Source organism: Dipodomys merriami, unplaced genomic scaffold, assembly GCF_024711535.1.
Source record: "Dipodomys merriami isolate MVZ:Mamm:240054 unplaced genomic scaffold, mDipMer1.0.p SCAF_102, whole genome shotgun sequence".
Lineage (NCBI taxonomy): Eukaryota > Metazoa > Chordata > Mammalia > Rodentia > Heteromyidae > Dipodomys > Dipodomys merriami.
In genome coordinates this window covers 1,780,231-1,798,421 of record NW_027202294.1, presented here as the reverse complement: position 1 = coordinate 1,798,421, position 18,191 = coordinate 1,780,231, and the positions used below count along the sequence as shown (strand labels likewise).

Sequence of the window (18,191 nt, the reverse complement as noted above, 5' to 3'; positions counted from 1 at the left end):
CGCTCTACCACTTGTGCCACAGCGCCACTTCTGGTTTTCTGGTGATTAACTGGAGATAAAAATCTCTTGGACTTTCCTTCCCAGGCTGGCTTTGAACTGTGATCCTCAGATCTTAGCCTCCTGAATAGCTAGGATTACAGTTGTGAGCCACTGGCACCTGGCTTATTCCAAACTTCTTGATGCCCTCAAAAGTCAATTTCTACACCCAGTGCAGGGCCATTGAACAGCCCACGGTACTGCCTGCCTGGTAAAGACTGCATACTTTTGCCTTGAGCATATTACATAGAACAAGACCTAAATCCATCCCAGGAATCACTAACTTCTGTAATCTCAAAGCACATGTTCAAGCCATCTACTAATGAGACATGATATGTCCATCCTACTAAGCACAGAGAGGAGAGGGGTATGGCAGGCATGTCTACTACCGGGCTATCTCTCAACCTGTCTACTTAAGGTCCCTGCTCTTTGATAGGATGAGCTAAGTTTCCTAGATGCTTGTTTTCTTTTTTCTTTTTCTGTTTATGTGGTGCTGAGGAATCGAACCATTGAGCCACCTTCCCAGCCCCTTGTTTTCTTTCTTTTTTTTGTCCTGGAGCTTGAACTCTGGGCCTGGGTGCTGTCATTGAGCTCTTTTTGCTCAACACTAGCATTCTACCACTTTGAGCCACAGTGCCACTTCTGGTTTTCTGGTGGTTCAGTGGAGATAAGAGTCTCATGGACTTCCCTGTCCTGTCTGGCTTTGTACCAGGATCTTCAGATCTCAGGCTCCCCTAGAAGCTAGGATTACAGGAGTGAACCACCAGCAAGCACCCCGTGCTTGTTTGCTTTTGTTCTGGTACTTGGGCTGAATTCGGGGTCAGGGCACTGTCCCTTAACTTTTTTCCTAAGTGTAGCACTCTACCACTTGAGTCATCAGTCCTCTTCTAGCCTTTCAGTGGTTAAATGGAAATAAAGTCTCATGGACTTTCCTGCCAGGGCTGGCTTTGAACTGTGATGCTCAGATTTCAACCTCCCAAGAAGCCACTAATGCTCAGCCTTTTTTTCCCCCTTTTGGTCGAGGGGCTTAAACTCTATCCCTGAGCTCTTCAGCTCAAGGTTAGCACTCTACCACCTGAGCCCCAGCACCACTTCTGGATTTTTTCTGTTGAATGTGCTGCTAAGGAATTGAACCTAGGGCCTCATGCCTGCAAAGCAAGCACTCTACCACTGAGCCACCTTCCCAGTCTGCAAATTTCTTTTGAAAGAACTGACCCAGAGCTGGGCGACAGTGGCTCATGCCCGTAATCCTAGCTACTGAGGAGGCTGAGATCTGAGGATTACAGTTCAAAGCCAGCCTGGGCAGGAAAGTCCAGGAGACTCTTATCTCCAATTAATCACCAGAAAACTGGAAGTGGCACAGTGGCTCAAGTGGTAGAGTGCTAGCCTTGACAGAGCCCAGGCCCAGAGTTCAAGCCCCAGGACTGACCAAAAAGAAAAAAGAAAAAAAAAGAACTGTCTCAGAGTCTTGCTATAGCTCTGGCTGGCCTGAAGTCTCAGTCCTCCTGCTTCAGCCTCCTGAGTGCTGTAGTTGCAGCTCTGTACCACCATGCCCTGTTTCTCAGATGCATTTTGGATAAACACAGCACAAACACATGCAATGAAAACACACTATTTTCCAAGGCCTGAAGCTGGAACCAAATTCTAGGCCTTTGGTCTTGAACTGTCCTATACGATGACCCTTTTAGGGTCATTGGAACTGTGGTAACAGGAGTTACCTGACCAAACTACCTAGCATCTCATCGTTTTGGCAGCTCTGCCCATTTCTGCCCATCTTCTGGGGAAGCAGAGAGGAATAGAGAGGGCAAAATAGAAATTTAGGGAATTTAATCATTATTACACGTTGCATCTCTGAAAGTGAACCCCATACAACTGGATCTTATAAATGTCGTTTTCTAGGAAACTCTTTCATTTTTAGGGCCCTTTTAAGCCTAAACTAAGAATCACTAAAGGCCTATACTTCACGTATGCAATACTGGAAGGGAATTACATTAAAATGGTCCTTTTTTAAGGTGTAAGGCCAAGAAACAAGCTGAGTGGGCAGAGTGGAAGCCAGAGGCGCTGTGGAGGGAAGGACCTGTCAGCTGGTGTCTTACAAAGGTGTGCCCACAGGAAACCCCATGACCTTTCTCTGGTCCCCAAAGGTTACCATTAAAGGACAATAGCTAGCAGATTCCCTTCTTAATTAACATTTTTATTAAATAACCCATTTCAAATAATGGTTAAATTCTCTAAATTTATATCATTCTATTAACCATAATCTAATCTCATTAACCTTGAAATCCCAGTCTTAACTACCCAATTCTATACACCGTGGTACTATCAACTACACTAATTAAGTGACCTTCAAACTATTTCTCCTTCATAAGCAATCATCCTTTTTGGTCTCATAATTCTTTGCTGGATGTCTCCTGATATCACTTCCTGTGAACCTGGCTGCCTAAGGCCCCAGATTGGAGAAGCATTTTCTTACCAAAATCCAACTATATAATCTCTCATTATTCAGACTGGCTTGTTTTACACACTGGCTCATTTCACCCCACCCTCTACCCACCTAATAGCTTGCTGTCTCCATTTGGCTAAAGATCCTGTAAAGCTGGTGGGGATTTAGTGGGTGGTAGAGCACTTGCCCAGCAACTGGGAGGGAGCTCTGAATTTGATTTCTAGCAGCACAAAAAACCAACAACCCAAACAAGGGCCTGTAATAGGCCTTGTGTGTCCACAGTGGAGTGCAGAAGAGTTTTACCTGACAGGAGTTGGGTGGGGAAATGGGGAGGCAAATGCCTTGAATTTAGTGTCACTACTGTGTATTGACTCTGTATCTCTCTGGTTCTTTTTTTTTGGGGGGGGGGGAGGGGGGGTCAGGTTGTGGGCCTGAACTCTGAGCCTGGGCGCTGTCCCTCAGCTCTTCAGCTCAAGGATAGTGCTCTACCGCTTGAGCCACAGCGCCACTTCCGGCTTTTTTTTTTTTTGCTTATGGGTGCTGAGGAATTGAACCCAGGACCTCAAGCATGCAAGGCAAGCGCTCTACCACTGAGCCACCTTCCCAGCCCCATCTCTGGTTCTTTTTTCATTTTTTACTTTTGGCAGTATTCAGGGCCTTATACTTGATAGACTGGCACTCAGGGACCACTTGAGCATGTGACCAAACCCCTTTGTGTGTATGTGCTGATAGTGAGGCTTGAACACAGTGTCTGGGCACTGTCCTCTAGCTTTTCACTCAAGGCTGGTGCTCTACCACTTTAGCCAGACCTTCATTTCTAGCTTTTTTTTTCTTTTTCTTTTTGGTCAGTCATGGGGCTTGAACTCTGGGTCTAGGTGAGGTCTCTCAGCTTTTCAGCTCAAGACTAGCACTCTACCACTTGAGCCACAGCACTACTTCCAGTTTTCTGAGTGGTTTATTGGAGAGAAGAGTCTCATGGACTTTCTTGCCAGTGCTGGCTTTGAACTGTGATCCTCAGATCTCAGTCTTGTGAGTAGCTAGGATCATAGGCGTGAGCCACTGGTGTCTGGCTACTTCTAGCTTTTTTTTTTTTTTTTGTCAGTTGTGGGGCCTGAACTCTGGGCCTGGGCACTTCCCTTCAGCTCTTCAGCTCAAGGCTAATGCTCTATCACTTGAGCCCCAGCACCACTTTTTCTACGTATGTGATGCTGAGGAATCGAACTCAGGGCCTCATGCATGCAAGGCAGGCACTCTACCACTAAGCCACCTTCTGAGCCCCTACTTCTAGCTTTTTGATGGTTTACTGGAGATAAAAATCTCATGGACGGAAGTGGTGCTGTAGCTCAAGTGGTAGAGCGCTTGTCTTGAGCTGAAGAACTGAGGGACAGCACCCAGGCCCAGAGTTCAAGCCCCACGGCCTACCAAAAAAAAAAAAAAAAAAGAAAATGTACTCTAGCCGGGCGCTGGTGGCTCACGCCTGTAATCCTAGCTACTCAGGAGGCTGAGATCTGAGGATCACGGTTCAAAGCCAGCCCGGGCAGGAGAGACCGTGAGACTCCTATCTCCAATAAACCACCAGAAAACCAGAAGTGGCGCTGTAGCTCAAGTGGTAGAGCGCTCGCTTTGAGCTGAAGAGCTGAGGGACAGCGCCCAGGCCCAGAGTTCAAGCCCCACGACCGACAAAAAAAAAAAAAAAAATCTCATGGACTTCTTGTCCAGGCTGGCTTTGAACCATGATTCTTTGATCTCAGTTTAATAAGTAATTAGGATTACAGGTATGAGCAGCTGGCATCTGGCTCTGCTTTAGTTATTTTCATGCTTTTTTTTTTTCTTTTTGCCTGGGTCTGGCTTCCTGCTCTAATACTCTTACTTATCCCTCCCTTATAGTTCAGATTACAGGCCTACGATACTCAGCTGGTTTGCTTGGATGAGGTCTTTCTACTTTTTTTAAATTTTCTGGCCAGGTCTGGCCATGAGCCATGACCCTCTTAGTATATAGGAGAATAGCGGGAATTGTATGTGAGAGCCTCCATACCCAAGCAAGTTCTGATTTTTAAAAAAGTATAACTGAAGCTGGGTGCTAGTGGCTCATGCCTGTAATCCTAGCTACTCAGGAGGCTGAGATCTGAGGATCATGGTTCAAAGCCAGCACAGGCAGGAAAGTTCTCTCCAATAAACCACTAGAAAACCGGAAGTGGCGCTGTGGCTCAAGTGGTAGAGCATTTGCTTTGAGCTGAAGAGTGCAGGGACAGCGCCCAAGCCCAGAGTTCAAGCCCCACTACCAAAAAAAAAAAAAGTGTAACTGAAGAAAGTTAAAGATGTTCAAAAACATCTGGGTTATACTATACTTATTAAACTAACTTTAAGGTATAGTTGATTCAAAACCTGATTTTTCAGGCTGGGAAGGTGGCTCAGTGGTAGAGTGCTTGCCTTGCATGCATGAGGCCCTGGGTTCGATTTCTCAGCACCACATAACCAAAAAGAAAAAAAGCTGGAAGTGGCGCTGTGGCTCAAGTGGTAGAGCGCTAGCCTTGAGATGAAGAGCTGAGGGACAGCGCCCAGGCCCAGAGTTCAGGCCCCACGACCGGACCCAAAAAAACAAAAACAAAACCTGATATTTCTATCATATGTGTATACAATGTATACCTAGATGTGTGGGTCCATATCAACATATACATACATATATAGAGAGAGAGAGAGGGAGGGAGGGGACAGGAGAGCAAGAGAATTACCTACATGGTAACAATTTTACAAGGAAGAATCTAGAATAACAATACAATGGCAGTTAGCCCTTTGTCGGAGTTGCACTGGGAGAGCAAAAAGAACTTCTTGCCTTTTAATGTATGTGGTGGTGCTAGGGATGAACCCAGGTCCTTGAATATGTTAGGCCAGTACTCTACCACTGAGCCACACCCTGACATACCTCAAGCCTCATTTTCTAGCTTTACAGACTTTTATATAATCAATGGTGAGAAACACACACACTAAGTTTTAGGCTCAAGTCCCACACAGGTGGGGCTACAGGTCTATGTGCCACAGCATTTGGTTTAGGCTGGGATGTGGCTCAAGTGGTACAGTGCCTGACTAGAACGTACTAGTTTAATAATAAGAATTTAGATAGGGGGCTGGGAAGGTGGCTCAGTGGTAGAGCACTTGCCTTGCATGCATGAGACCCTGGGTTCGATTCCTCAGCACCACATAAGCAGAAACAAAAAGCCGGAAGTGGCGCTGTGGCTCAAATGGTAGAGGGCTAGCCTTGAGCTGAAGAGCTGAGGGACAGCACCCAGGCCCAGAGTTTGGGCCCCACGACCGGACCCCCCCCAAAAAAAGAATTTAGGTAGAAGTAAGACTTAAAGAAAACAGGGTTGCCGGATGCCAGTGGCTCATGCTTGTAATCCTAGCTACTCAGGAGCTGAGATCTGAGGATTGCAGTTCAAAGCTAGCCCAGGCAGGAAAGTTCGTGAGATTTTTTTTTTTGGTCGGTTGTGAGGCTTCAACTCTGGGCCTGGGCACTGTCTCTCAGCTCTTCAGCTCAAGGCGAGCGCTCTACCGCTTAAGCCACAGTGCCACTTCCGGTTTTCTGGTGGTTTATTGGAGATAAGAGACGAATGGACTTTCCTGCCCAGGCTGGCTTTGAACCTCGATCCTCATATCTCAGCCTCCTATGTAGCTAGGATTATAGGTGTGAGCCGCTGGCGCCTGGCTTCATGAGAATCTTATCTCCAATTAATCACCAGAAAACTGGAAGTGGTGCTGTGGCTCAAGTGGTAGAGCGGTAGCCTTGAGCTGAATAGCTGAGGGACAGTGCCCAGGCCCAGAGTTAAAGCCCTACGACTGACAAAAATAGAGATAAAACAGAGCTGGGAATGTGGCTTAGTAATAGAGTTGTTTGCCTAGCATGCATGAAGCCCTGGGTTTGATTCTTAATACCACATAAACAGAAAAAGCTAGAAGTGGCACTGTGGCTCAAGTGGTAGAGTGCTAGCCTTGAGCATAGAGAGGCTCAGGGACAGAGCCCAGGCCCTGAGTTCAAGCCCCAGAACTAGAGAAAAAAAATCCAGATGTTCTCTTTGGCAGTATACATACTTAAAAATTCTCCAAAGACCATCTCCTCTAAATCTCAGACCCACAGAGCTCCACAGTCCATTTTGGGGATGTAGCCATGGTAATCTCTGGGTACTAAGGAGTCCCTAACACACACATACACATGTGTAAAGGTGTATACACACACACACACACACACACACATACACACAAGTACATGAGCTTCTAGGGGTGCAGGTATCAGCAGTTTTCTTATGCTGACCAGGCTGCCCTCAGACCTAGGACCTACACACAATCTAATTTTGTTACAAAAAGAGGAAAACAAAAAGGCAGCATGACTGGGCTGAGAAAATACTAGATAGTCATTATTTGCTTGGAATAAAAGTGGTAAAGTCATTTAAAGATAAATTAGTATCAGTGTCTTACGAATGAGAAGAATATTAGGAGGGAAATGGAAAAGGCTGCAGCACAATGACCAACAATCAAATGTAGGCATGCGCCCAACATGCCAATGGAGACAGGCAAATGGCCCTGCCATTCTAGACATGGCTTGTGGCTATGGGGAGGGGATTGTCTTTAGATGTAGTAAATCTCTAGCATCGTGCAGTACTATAGTATAGTCAGTCTTCACAGCGCTTGGTCACATCCTGGCTGGTATACTGGATGTTGAAAATATGGCAGATACTAGGTCTCTGGAACAAGAAGTTGTCCTAAGAGAGCTCCAGTGGTTCAGGCTTGCAATTCTAGCTATTCAGGAGATTGAGAGCTGGAGGACTAATGTTCAAAGTCAGCCTGGTAGAAAAGTCTATGAGATTCCATCTCCAAAATAACCAGGAAAAAGCCAGGCTTGAGGCATGGCTGAAGTGGTAGAGCATCAGCCATGAGCAAGGAAGTTGAGCATGAGTTTAAGGCCCTGAGTTCAATCCCTGGTATGCATGAGGGGCAGAGCAGGGTAGAGTTGTCCTGCAGGACTGACTACAGTGCCAACTGAGCTGAAAGTGCTTCTCATTCTTGGTGGAAATAGCTTGGGTGCTTGTGATACAGCTATGTTCTAACCTAAATTAATACTAAATGAGGGGGAGCCTGAGCTCCTGGTATACAGTTCCTTAGTGCAAAGCCTCCCACTGGGAACTGAACCTGCAGCAACAGGAAACACACAGCAATCCTGAGGACAGGGAAACCATTCCTAGGTTAGTGTATCGTTTCTGATGGCCAGCCACACCTTGGGAGGAATCAATATTGGACACACTATGGAACCTCAACCCAATTAGCAATGTTTCTAGAGATACAATCTTTTTTTTTTTTGGGTCCGGTCGTGGGGCCTGAACTCTGGGCCTGGGCGCTGTCCCTCAGCTCTTCAGCCCAAGGCTAGCGCTCTACCACTGGAGCCACAGCACCACTTCCTGCTTTTTTTCTTTTTTTGCTTATGTGGTGCTGAGGAATCGAACCCAGGGCCTCTGGCATGCAAGGCAAGCACTCTACCACTGAGCCACCTTCCCAGCCCCTAGAGATACAATCTTTAGAGTCTTCTTTCTCAATTGAGAAAGCTAATTTGGGGTGGTTTATCTAAATGGTTCTCAGAATATTTCTTGGTATCTGAGGGTTGTTAAGTTAAAAAAAAAAAATCTCAGCCATGCCAACCAATAAAGCTTATTAGTTTCACATCTTTTTCTTTTTCTTTTTTTTTTTGTCGGTCGTGGGGCTTGAACTCTGGCTTGGGTGCTGTCCTTGTGCTCTTCAGCTCAAGGCGAGCTCTCTACCACTTGAGCCACAGTGCCACTTCCAGTTTATTGGAGATAAGTCTCACGGATTTTCCTGCCCGGGCTGGCTTTGAACCGCAATCCTCAGATCTCAGCCTCCTGAGTAGCTAGGATTAGGTGTGAGCCACTGGCACCCGGTTTCACATCTTTTTCTAACTAAGCCAATTGCACCAATGAGACAGACCACCTTGGTGGGCTGCCATGTTGCCAGGGGACCAAGCCTTGCTGGAGTCTCACCTGAACACCTTCTCCAGTGAGCGCGGAGCAGGACTGGATCTGCCAGACTCGGTCTCGGATGGTGTGCAGATTCAGGCCTTCTGCAATTTCAGAGGCAGGGGCGGCTGTGAGCAGATCCTGCTTGTTAGCAAAGATGAGCACTGGCACACAACTCAGCTTTTCTTCCTCTAGTAATTCAGCTAGTTCCTACAGCATTTGGGGAAGGAAGGAAGGAAGGAAAGAAGGGGGAAGGAGAGAGGGAAGGAGGGCAGGAAAGAGGGAAGGAGAGAGCGGGGAGGGAGGGAAGAAGGAAGGAAGGAAAAGGACAGAAGGAGGGAGGGAGGAAAGAAATCAATACTTAAGCATACACTTCTAATTTCAGAAACCCCAAACAGTTAAGCTAATTAACCAGCAACTTTCAAGGGCAGTGATCCTTGGGGTTGTGTCTGTGGAAGATTTCCTAGCAGATCCCTGGGCCTAGCCAAGGACGCTGACTTCGGAAAGTCTGAGCTAGTGCTCAGGAATCTGCACATTCAACAAACTCTTCAGGTGATTGGTTTTACTATGGGTAATACACAATAGACCACACCTTGAGAAACACTGTTCAAGGGAGAATGTAAGTAGTGGTTAGAGAAGGCTACTACTATCTACAAATAACATTTCTCTTTTCTTTTTTTCTTTTGTGTGTGTATGTGTGTGTGTGTGCGCGCGCCTGCACACGTGTGCGTGTGTGCCCATGCATGTACTGAAGCTTGAACTCAGGGCCTTGCTCAAGACCGGCACTCTATCACTTGAGCCACACTTCTACTTCCAGCATTTTGCTGGTCAACTGAAGATAAGAAGCTCTAAATCTGTCTGCTTCAGTTGGCTTTGACCCTGGATCCTCAAATCTTCTTAATAACTAGATTACAAGTGTGAACTATTGACATCTTCCCTCTCTCCCTTCCTCCTTCTTTCCCGATGCTTGAACCAGGGGCCTGAGCATGGTTCCTGAGCTGCTTTTGTTCAAGGCTAGTGTTCTACCACTTTTTTTGGTGATTAATTGACAATAAGAGTCTCATAGACTTTCCTGCCTGGGTTGGCTTTGAACCATGATCTCAGCCTCTTGAGAAGCTAGGGTTACAGGCATGAGCCATGGGCACCAGCCCTTTCTTTTGGTGATGGAGATTGAACCTAGGGCTTTGCACATGCTGAACTTTTTTTTTTTTTTTTGGGTCCGATAGTGGGGCCTGAACTCTGGGACTGGGCGCTGTCCCTCAGCTCTTCAGCTCAAGGCTAGCGCTCTACCACTTGAGCCACAGCACCACCTCCAGTCTTTTTTGCTTATGTGGTGCTGAGGAATCGAACCCAGGGCCTCAGGCATGCAAGGCAAGCACTCTACCACTGAGCCATCTTCCCAGCCCCTATGCTGAACTTTTATTACGTGTGTGTGTGTGTGTGTGTGTATGCGCGCGCGCGTGCGCATGCATAAAACTAATTTTTTTTGTCACTTGTGGGTATTGAACTCTGGGCCTGCATGTTGTCCCTGAGCTCTTCAGCTCAAGGCTAGTGCTCTACCACTTGAGCCACAGCACCACTTCCAATTTTCTTGTGGTTAATTGGAGATAAGAGTCTCAGAGGGCTGGGAAGGTGGCTCAGTGGTAGAGCGCTTGCCTTGCATGCATGAGGCCCTGGATTTGATTCCTCAGCACCATGTAAGCAAAAAAGAAAAAAGCAGGAAGTGGCACTGTGGCTCAAGTGGTAGAATGCTAGCCTTGAGCTGAAGAGCTGAGAGACAGCGCCCAGGCCAAGAGTTCAGGCCCCACGACCGGACCCGAAAAAACAAAATAAAAGAGTCTCAGAGACTTTCCTGCCTGGGCTGGCTTTGAACTGTGATCCTCAGATCTCAGCCTCCTGAGTAGCTAGGATTACAGGTGTGAGCCAGTGGTGCCTGGCAAAACAGATTATTATTATTATTATTTTTTTTATCAATCTCTGTCTCTAAAACATTCATGCTATGTATTAATTTTCATCAAATTCTTATTGTATTGGTCCATCTAGCAGAGTCCCGGATTTTGCAGTTATAGACAGAACTCTAAACTGTGTGTTGGTTCTGTATGCAGTAATAAAAGAGAGTGTCTACTTACCTAAATGACAGACCCTACCTCTCACATTAAGCCTCCATTTTACCTTTTTTAAACATTAGGGCTTTCAGAGAGAATTGGTGGCAGATGACTACCTAAGCCCCCTCCGCCTCCACTAGTAACACTGGTTCATCTGAATGATGACCCAGAAAGGGAGATGGGCTATCTCCAGGAGTCTGGAAGGTTCTCAACCTACTATCCAACAAAAAGGAACCTAAACATGAAGACTGTTGTCTTTGGAAGTCCACCTGGGCTAGTTCAGGGTAGAAAGTGGAGTTGTGGCTCAAGTGGTATAGTGATAGTCTTGAGTGAAAAAATAGCTCAGGGAAGTGCTTAGGCCCTCCCTGAGTTCAACAGTACAACGAACAAACAACCACCTCCTCCCCCAAAAGAAAAAAAATTGTTTAAAAGACTCTTAACTAGTTTCCTTTCAAACAGCTGGAATTTCTGCCTGTTTAACTGTCAAGGTTAAACAACAGCAACAACAACAAACAACCCTCCTTCCCTCTTACACATTTACAAGATGGATTAATGAGTACCAAGTTATGAGGGAAATATCTCAACAAAAGAATTATTTACCTGACCTGTCTCTTCAAATCTTTTTCTGTCTGCACTGTCAATTACATATATCTGTAAAGAAAAAGAAGGTTACTTCAATAAGCAGGGAAAGGAAGAGATGGGCAACTTCAACAAAAGGGCCAAGCGGGCTCTGCTGGGCAGATTCCAGGTCAGCAAATGTGTAGAAATTGACTGGCAATTCTCACCTCATCTTTGGAAGCCAAAAAAAAAAAAAAATCAATTAAATTATTGAGGCTATCTGCCCAGAAAATACCCTCAGCAAAGCTCCAAAGTCTAGGAAGACAGGAAAGCTAAGTGGGTAAAAATAACAACATTTCCTGGGTTCTTGGTATTTCACTGGTGATTCTTCCTAGATGTAGTCAGAGAAAGAGAGAAAACAGAAAGGAGAGAGAGAGAGAGAGAGAGAGAGAGAGAGAGAGAGAGAGAGAGAGAGAGAGAGAGAGAGAGAGACTGTGTATATGTTTGTGTGTATGTGTACCAGGGCTTGAACTATATATGTATTTTTTTTTTTTTTTTGAGTCCGGTCGTGGGGCCTGAACTCTGGGCCTGGGCGCTGTCCCTCAGCTCTTCAGCTCAAGGCTAGCGCTCTACCACTTGAGCCATAGCGCCACTTCCGGCTTTTTTCTTTTTGCTTATGTGGTGCCGAGGAATCAAACCCAGGGCCTCATGCATGCAAGGCAAGCGCTCTACTACTGAGCCACCTTCCCAGCCCGAACTCCAAGTCCTATTATTTTTCCTATGGCTTGAGCTTTACCACTTGGACTATACCTCTAGTCTAGCATTTTGCAGACTTTTTTGCCAGAGCTGACTTCAGGCTGAAATCCTCCAAGTCTTGGCTTCCTGAGTAGCTAGGATTACAGGTGTGAACCACCATCTGGATCTATTAGCCTTTCTTAAGCACTTTGAGACAGATTTAATTATTTCCCATTTGATATATAAAGAAACATTAAGTCCAAAGGAGTTAAGCAAATTGCCCCAAAGTGAGATTAGAACGTACATACATGGTGAAGTGCACATGTTCACACATGCTTTTCTTGATGTGGCTACCCTGGATACCAAGTCAGCATGATGGGATGGCTTACTGACACATTTGAAATCCTATAGTCCTTAAATTTCATGCCTTTGGAAGGACCATTTGCAGCGTTAATTATAAACGGGTGTCTGGAGCTAAGACATGGTCCTTCTCATCCCTCCCTTCCCAGTCGTCCTGGAAGATCAAGTACTGGAAAGAGGAAGGGTACAGGTTTTTTCAGAACCAAGAAAAAAAAAAATATATTTTGGGTCCGGTCGTGGGGCCTGAACTCTGGGCCTGGGCGCTATCCCTCAGCTCTTCGGCTCAAGGCTAGCGCTCTACCACTTGAGCCACAGCACCACTTCCGGCTTTTTTCTTTTTGCTTATGTGGTGCTGAGGAATCGAATCCAGGGCCTCAGGCATGCAAGGCAAGCACTCTACCACTAAGCCACCTTCCCAGCCCCCCAAGAAAAATCTTGAGATTTATTGTACATTAAAAATCTTTGAGTCAGGTGCCAGTGGCTCCTTCCTATATTCCTAGCCACTCAGGAGGTTGAGGACCTGAGGATCACAGTTCAAAGTCAGCCTGGGCAAGGAATTCTGTAAGACTCTTTATCTCCAATTAACCACCAAAATAGCTGGAAGTGGAGCAGTGGCTCAAGTGCTAGAGCGCTAGCCTTGAGCAGAAAGAGCTCAGGGACAGCACCCAGACACTGAAAAACAATTCCAGCTTTCTTCTCCATGTTTGAGTTTTGTTATTTCATAAATAACATCCTATGACAAGGAAAACTAAGGTAAGACAAAAAAAAGAAAAACCACCTATAGTTGTACTTCAAATACATTAACTAGTTTCCAAAAGAAAAGTTCTTGTTAATCCTCCTTCATATGAAAATTCAAAAGAAAATGAGATATTGTTTTATAGTTTTTTTTGAGGCAAGGTCTTGCTATGTAGCTCAGGCTGCCCTTGAACTCTGTCCTGTTTTAGTCTCCCAAGTGCTAGGATTTGAGGCATGCACCTCCTGACTTAGCATTGTTATTAAACCAATGGTGTAATGGAAATGATGTTTTGTGGTGCAAGGATCTGAAGTCAGGGTGGGGTGCCTGCTAGACAGGCATGCTACTACTTGAGCCTAACCCCTCTCTCTCTCTCTCTCTCGTTCCTGGGGCTTGAACTCTGTCTGGGAGCTGTCTCAGATTTTTTGCTTAAGGCTAGTATTCTACTACTTGAACCCCACTTCTGGCTTTTTCGTTCTTAAAGATAAAAAAGTCTCATGGACTTGTCTGCCTAGGCTGGCTTCAAACAGCAGATCTCAGCCTCCTGAGCAGCTAGAATTACAGGCAGGAGCTACTGGTGCCCAGCTCTAACATTCTCTTTTAGAAGAGCATGTTCAATTAAAACCCAAACTGAAAAATAATTTTCAACTCTTATCATTATATGCCTTAAGTCCCTCAAACTGATAAATTTCAAGGCACATAGACACTTCTGTGTACAAGACAAATCTGTAGTACCCTGAAAACATACTTACTTTTGAAAAAGAAAAATTAAAATTTTTCTTAATGTTGTCATTTAGTCCCAGTGCTATTATCCTTTTCTCTCAGGAATACCCTGAATTTCTACTTGGAGAATCACATGAAGAGGAAGAATTAATACATTTGATTTCAGGCTTATTTTAGTGGCCCATATTATATTGTTGTTACTATTACTCTTAGTGTCAACAAATGCATCATGGGCTGTAGGCACTACTGATATAATTTGATGTCTGATAAGTCCCTATGCAGAACACAGGGATAGCTTTTTTTCTTTTACTTGTTTGCTATTTTGTGGTGCTGGGGATGGAAGCCAGGGTCTGGTGCATGTTGGGCATCCACATATTAAAAGCAGCAGTCATAGTATAAACACAGGGTAGGGAGAAATGGAATGGTAGAATGGACCTCAAGAGAGAAGATCTAATTAGAATTATTTGGCAGGGCTGGGAGGGTGGCTCAGTGGTAGAGCGCTTGCCTTGCATGCTTGAGGCCCTGGGTTTGATTCCTCAGCACTACATAGGCAGAAAAAAAAAAAGCTGGAAGTGGCGCTGTGGCTCGGGTGGTAGAGCGCTGGCTTTGAGCTGAAGAGCTGAGGGACAGCGCCCAGACCCAGAGTTCAGGCCCATGACCGGAACCCCCCCCCAAAAAAAAGAATTATTTGGGAGTCTACAGTGGGTCAGAATAATTGTCACAGCCCATGATGTCAGAGAGGAAGCCAGGCACAGTGTCTCACACTGGTAATCTTAGCTCCTTAGGAGGCTGAGATCTGAGGATCACTATTTGAAGCCAGCCTGGGCAGGAAAATCCATGAGACCCTAACCAGCAAAATGCAGGAGAAAGTTATGTTGGGAGCAAAGGGACTGAACCTAGATGAGGGGAGAAAAGTGAAGGCCACTTGGTATGATGGAGAAACTGGCTGGGAAAACAAAACAAGGAATGTAAAACATTTTAATAGCAGAGAAGAACAGTAAACCAGTTAAACACTAGCAAATTTAGAAGCTGAGGGCAATAGGAAGAAAGCTCTCAATTTTTACTCTGAAGATTTTGCTATTTATCCACTGACATGCAATTTCACAGAAAATGTTTCCGCTACCAGATTCAAAAGGATTTTCCCAAGCTACATGCAAGTTCTTCCTCTTACTTAGCATTTTTCTCACGTAACTTTCATAAAATTTGAAAATCACTGCAGAGCACTGCTTTGGCAGCACATATGCTAAAATTAGAGCAGTATGGGGGTTAGCACGGCCCAGCTCGAGGATGCCATGCAAGTTCATGAAGTACTTCATATTTGAAAGAGAAGAAACTCACTGTGCAATAATGCCAGGATTAAGTCTATAAAACAAATGCTCTATTTCTTTGTTTGTTTTTTGCCAGTTGTAGGGGCTCAACTCTGGGCCTGGGCGCTGTCCCTCAGCTCTTCAGCTCAAGGCTAGCACTCTACCACTTGAGCCACAGCACCATTTCCAGCTTTTTCTGCTTATGTGGTGCTGAGGAATCAAACCCAGGGCCTCATGCATGCAAGGCAAGCGCTCTACCACCGAGCCACCTTCCCAACCCCTCTATTTATTTCTTAAGAGCCAAGTACACAATTCACAAGCAAAACCGCCTCTGGTGAATCCACAAATGTGCTCTGCACAGGGGTGGGCTCCTCTAGCCACATAGGGCCTAAACTTAAAAGTGTGTATGTGTTCTTTTAAAACAATGCCAGAGCTATTGGTTAATCTAGTCATGAAAAAAATTTTAAGTTTATTTTTAAACTTCACGAACAAATATTCAAAACTTTTCTGGTCTTTACCTAAAAAGCATCACAGAAAGTTAAATATACATTGTGCTTTTGTTTTAGATCAGTCTAAAAATAATATAGACCTCCAAACATCAAGTCCTAAAACCCGTTCTATGGGGAGGTTATAATCCAAGACATTTAAAATGATGTTTCAGGCAATGCTAATTCATGTCCCTTTTTGGCAGTTGCTTTGAAATTCTCATTTGGTTGTGGAAGGAAGGCCTAGAAAAAGGTTTTTCTTGATCGAAGTTTAGACCACTGTGGCTCAAGCAGAGACCAAATGGGGGCCCTTTGTTTCTTCTGCTCCTGCTCCTCCCCCCTGCTGCCACCTTTTGGCCACTTTATTGCTCCTCAATCTGTCCAGCAGAGGGTAAGCAGCAGTGCCTGGCTTTCCTCTAATGGCTTGAGGGAGAGCCCTAGGGAAATAGCAGACACTGTATAAGTGACAGGTAGAGATAATCACTGGTACTCTTTCTACTCTCTAGCAGCCCCAAATACCGTGAGTATTATGATGGAAATAAGACTAGTTATGTTAGTGCAGAGGGTTTGAGATCTGTCTCACATCTTCTGCTTTAAATATGGAAATGATAAAGTTATTGTGCTTAAACTATCTTGCTTAAATAGAAAAATGATCATGTGAATAGAATTTTGTAACATGAATATATTTTGAAAAACAATCATGTTTTTTGCATTTAATTTTGGATAGTGCTGGAGATCGAACCCAGAGCCTTGCACATGCTAGGCAAGCTCTGCGCCACTTGAGCCATATCCTAGGTGTTTTAGCTATCTTGTTATAACTTCCTAACCTAAAGAGATCTCGAAGGCATATCCACAGTCCCCTTCCTTCTGCCATACTGCAACTTTTCTTTCTTGGTCAATTTCCTACAAGTTAATAAAGCTGAAGTCAGATGTTTTCAGAATCACATCCCAGAAAACAACTCTGGCACTTTCAGGAGTTGCCCTGACTCTTTCAAGCCTCCAGAGAGCCATTTGACGCTGTAAAGCAAGGCGAGGCAAACTTCTGCAAGGAGTCAGTAGTAAATATTTTCTGCTTTGTGGCCCATACAATCTCATTCGCGGCTCCTGAACACTGCTGCAGTAAGAAAGCAACCTCGGGAAACCTGTGAACAGATGTGATGCGTGTGGCCGTGTTCCAACAGAACTTTATGGACACTGAGACTTAAATTTCATATAATTCTTATCTTTTGATTCTTTTCAACCACTTGAGAATATTAAAAAAAAACAACACAAAAACTACCACAGTGACTTGCAGGCTATATAAAAACAGGAAGCAGGGTGGATCAATTTGTCTACCTCTGCTCTAAAGCAAGATTGTACCGTGGCACTCTAGAGAGAATTGAAAAGACTTAACTAGCCAATGAAATGTGTCAAGCCTCAATCCGGCTCCTCTAGCAGCATGGAGCCCAGTGCAATAGGTCTTTTTCAACCAACAATGGAAGACCATTAAACACAGACAAACAAACAGAACCCATTAACCTGCTGCTCCAGGCTGCTGCAAACCGGCAGACAGGGCTCAGAGCTTCAAGGCTGAGACTCTAAACCTGGGGACTCAGCTGCTTCCCCAAACTTGTTTAACCTCAAATGGCACTGGAAAATAATGAGAGGCTGACTCTCAACCCAATATATTATCTCTTATTCAGGTGGAACATAGCTGAAGGAAACCTTCTCTAGTGTTGCTGGAAACTGACTTTTGTAGACTGGCACATTAACTCCTGGGTATGCTCAGCTAATGAAAATGTGGGAACCAGGGTCCTGTTACACTGATTCTGCAGGGTACCATCAGGGTAGTAGCTCATAATTTAAAATTACCCTTGTATGTAGACCAGAAAGTTTCTGAGACCTCATGGACATTATTAATGTCCTTACATATTGTTGTTTTTTAAAATATTTTTTTGGTATTGGTATTTTAATTCAGCAGATGAACAGGTAAGAAATTTCTTCCTTTCATACATCTGCTTTTTCCCAACTCTTGATTCAAAAAGGAAAAACAAGAATCTATCTGTACCTTAAAAAAAATTAAGGACAGCCGGGTGCTGGTGGCTCACGCCTGTAATCCTAGCTACTCAGGAGGCTGAGATCTGAGGATCGCGGTTTAAAGCCAGCCCGGGCAGGAGAGACTGTGAGACTCCTATCTCCAATAAACCACCAGAAAACCGGAAGTGGTGCTGTAGCTCAAGTGGTAGAGCGCTTGCCTTGAGCTGAAGAGCTGAGGGACAGCGCCCAGGCCCAGTGTTCAAGCCCCACAACCGACAAAAAAAAAAAAAAAAAAAAAAAAAAAAATTAAGGGCTAGAGGTATGATTCAAGTGATAAATCATTTGCCTAACAAACTTGAAGCTCTGGGTTCAAACTATTTCTTTTTTTTCTTCTTCTTTTTTTTTGTCCGGTTTTCAAGTGGTTTATTAGAGATAAGAGTCTCACAGACTTTCCTGCCTGGACTGGCTTTGAACTGTGATCCTCCGATCTCAGCCTCCTGAGTAGCTAGGATTACAGGTTTGAGCCACTGGCGCCCAGCCCAAACTATTTCTTTTCTTTCTTTTTTTCTTTTTTTTGTCCATGGGGCCTGAACTCTTGGGTGCTGTCCCTCAGCTCTTCAGCTCAAGGCGAGCACTCTACCACTTGAGCTACAGCGCCACTTCTGGTTTTCTG

General features: G+C 44.9%; 1 protein-coding gene across 1 annotated transcript in view; it reads right to left on the bottom strand.

Moving 5' to 3' along the window:
• Positions 1-18,191, bottom strand: part of Arl3 (ARF like GTPase 3) — a 45,195-nt gene that overhangs the window by 5,145 nt on the left and 21,859 nt on the right. The window contains exons 4-5 of the mRNA XM_069994473.1: positions 11,202-11,252; positions 8,521-8,706 (exon numbers count right to left, since the gene is read on the bottom strand). Of these exons, the coding sequence (XP_069850574.1) occupies positions 8,521-8,706; positions 11,202-11,252 (237 nt within the window). The remainder of the gene's footprint in view (positions 1-8,520; positions 8,707-11,201; positions 11,253-18,191) is intronic.